Source organism: Clupea harengus, chromosome 6, assembly GCF_900700415.2.
Source record: "Clupea harengus chromosome 6, Ch_v2.0.2, whole genome shotgun sequence".
Lineage (NCBI taxonomy): Eukaryota > Metazoa > Chordata > Actinopteri > Clupeiformes > Clupeidae > Clupea > Clupea harengus.
The window spans coordinates 493,141-495,640 of NC_045157.1; the positions used below are offsets into that span (position 1 = coordinate 493,141).

At 54.2% G+C, this 2,500-nt stretch overlaps 1 protein-coding gene across 1 annotated transcript in view; it reads left to right on the forward strand.

The window, feature by feature from the left end:
• Positions 1–988: 988 nt before the first annotated feature.
• Positions 989–2,500, forward strand: part of phkb (phosphorylase kinase, beta) — a gene marked incomplete at its 5' end in the record, with an annotated part of 61,357 nt that continues 59,845 nt past the window's right edge. Inside the window, 2 exons of the mRNA XM_031568733.1 lie at positions 989–1,105; positions 1,962–2,159. Of these exons, the coding sequence (XP_031424593.1) occupies positions 989–1,105; positions 1,962–2,159 (315 nt within the window). The remainder of the gene's footprint in view (positions 1,106–1,961; positions 2,160–2,500) is intronic.

Sequence of the window (2,500 nt, forward strand, 5' to 3'; positions counted from 1 at the left end):
TGTGTGTGTGTGAGTTCTGTTTGTGTGTCTGTTGCTGAGTGTGTGTGTATGTTGCTGAGTGTGTGTGTCTGTGTGTGTTGCTGAGTGTGTGGTATCTCTTAAATCCTCTCTCTCTCTCAACCCCCGTGGGCTGAATGTATTTAATTTATAAACCAAAGGCTTCCAGTCGCCCCAGGCCTGATGGTACTACTAGTGTGTGTGTATGTGTGTGCTGGGAGTGTGTATGTGTGTGTGCTGGGAGTGTGTATGTGTGTGTGCTGGGAGTGTGTATGTGTGTGTGCTGGGAGTGTGTATGTGTGTGTGTGCTGGGAGTGTGTATGTGTGTGTGCTGGGAGTGTGTGTGTGTGTGTGTGCTGGGAGTCTGTATGTGTGTGTGCTGGGAGTGTGTATGTGTGTGTGTGCTGGGAGTGTGTATGTGTGTGTGCTGGGAGTGTGTATGTGTGTGTGTGCTGGGAGTGTGTATGTGTGTGTGCTGGGAGTGTGTATGTGTGTGTGTGCTGGGAGTGTGTATGTGTGTGTGTGCTGGGAGTGTGTATGTGTGTGTGCTGGGAGTGTGTGTGCAGATCCACACAGCTGTTGTGTGATGCCAGCCACTCCACCAACAAATGCCCGCCGCCGTGCCGCCGTGCCGCCGTGCCGCCGTGCCACCGTGCCCCCCAGGATCAGTAGATCACTCCCAGCACAATGGCTTTGACCAGCTGCCAGATTGCTGAGAGGGTTCACTGGCGTGTGGCTTTTGTTCGGACTTCTCTCTGAACGCCTGTGTGTGTGTGTGTGTGTGTGTGTGCGTGTGTGTCTGTGTGTGTGTCTGTGTCTGTGTCTGTGTGTGTGTGTGTCTGTGTCTGTGTCTGTGTGTGTGTCTGTGTCTGTGTCTGTGGTCGCTCATCTCCATGTGTGTGTTTGCATCTTCTGTGCAGGGCTGCTCGTGGTCACTCATCTCATGTGTGTGTGTGTGTGTGTGTGTGTGTGTGTGTGTGTGTGTGTGTGTGTGTGTGCATCTTCTGTGCAGGGCTGCTCGTGGTCGGTCATCTTTGTGGATCTGGACGCTCACAATCGGAACAGACAGACCCTGTGTTCCCTCCTGCCCAGGGAGTCCAGGTCTCATGTGAGTAACATCAGCATTTCATCCTCCAAACACACACACATCTGGGTCATGTGTGTGTGTCAGGGTCACAACACACATCTGTGTCATGTGTTAGTGTTAGTGTCACGATCTCAACACACACACACCTGGGTCATGTGTTAGTGTTAGGGTCACGATCTCAACACACACTTCTGTGTCATGTGTTAGGGTCACGATTATTTAATCTTCCCTGATGAGAGTACTTCACCCCCCCCTCCGTCATCAACCCCCCCCCCCCCCCCATCTTCCCTGATGAGAGTACTCTATGAGGAAAAGGACTTCCTGTTGGCAGTGGAGGAGGGGGGAGGTGATGGGGGGGGAGGTGATGGGGAGGGGGGGTGATGGGGGAAGGTGTTGGGATGTTGATGGTCTAGCCTTATTCAGCTAATACCATTTATCCTTTTTTAATTCCATGTGAAACGGGGGCTAATGTGTAATGAAGGTGTCCTTTGGCGTAATGGCGTCGGGTCCATTGGCAGGAGCTGAGTGGGTGGTGTGCTGGTCGCTCATCCTGTCTTTAGTGATGAGGAGGGGGGGGGTGATGAGGGAGGGGGGGGGGGGGTGATGAGGGAGGGGGGGGGGTGATGAGGGAGGGGGGGGGTGATGAGGGAGGGGGGGGTGATGAGGGAGGGAGGGGGGTGAGGGGGGGGGGGTGATGAGGGAGGGGGGGGGGTGATGAGCTGGTCACTTATCCTGTCTTTAGTGATGGGGGAGGGGGGGGTGGGTTGCCAAAGGGACCTCTTTGTGAAAGTGCTTAAGGGGAGCATTAAGGGGAGGCATTAAGTGGAGGGGTCGCCCCGCACGTGCGTGTCTGTGACGGCGCCCTTTGACCTTTCAGAACACGGACGCCGCCCTCCTGCCATGCATCAGCTACCCAGCCTTCGCCGTGGACGACGACGCCCTGTACTCCCAGACGCTGGACAAGATCGTGCGCAAGCTGAAGGGCAAGTACGGCTTCAAGCGCTTCCTCCGCGACGGCTACCGCACGGCCAACGAGGACAAGAACCGCCTCCACTACAAGCCAGCGGAGATAAAGGTGGGTGATGCCGGCGGTGGCGGGGGTCAGTGAACCAGGCAAAACTAAACACGACACCAGACCGTCCCTCACGGTTATAAAGTAAACACAAACACAAACACAACACCAGACCATCTCCTCACGGTTATAAAGTAAACACAAACAAACACCAGACCGTCCCCTCACGGTTATAAAGTAAACACAAACACAACACCAGACCATCACCTCACGGTTATAAAGTAAACACAAACAAACACCGGACCGTCTCCTCACGGTTATAAAGTAAACACAAACAAACACCAGACCGTCCCCTCACGGTTATAAAGTAAACACAAACACAACACCAGACCATCACCTCACGG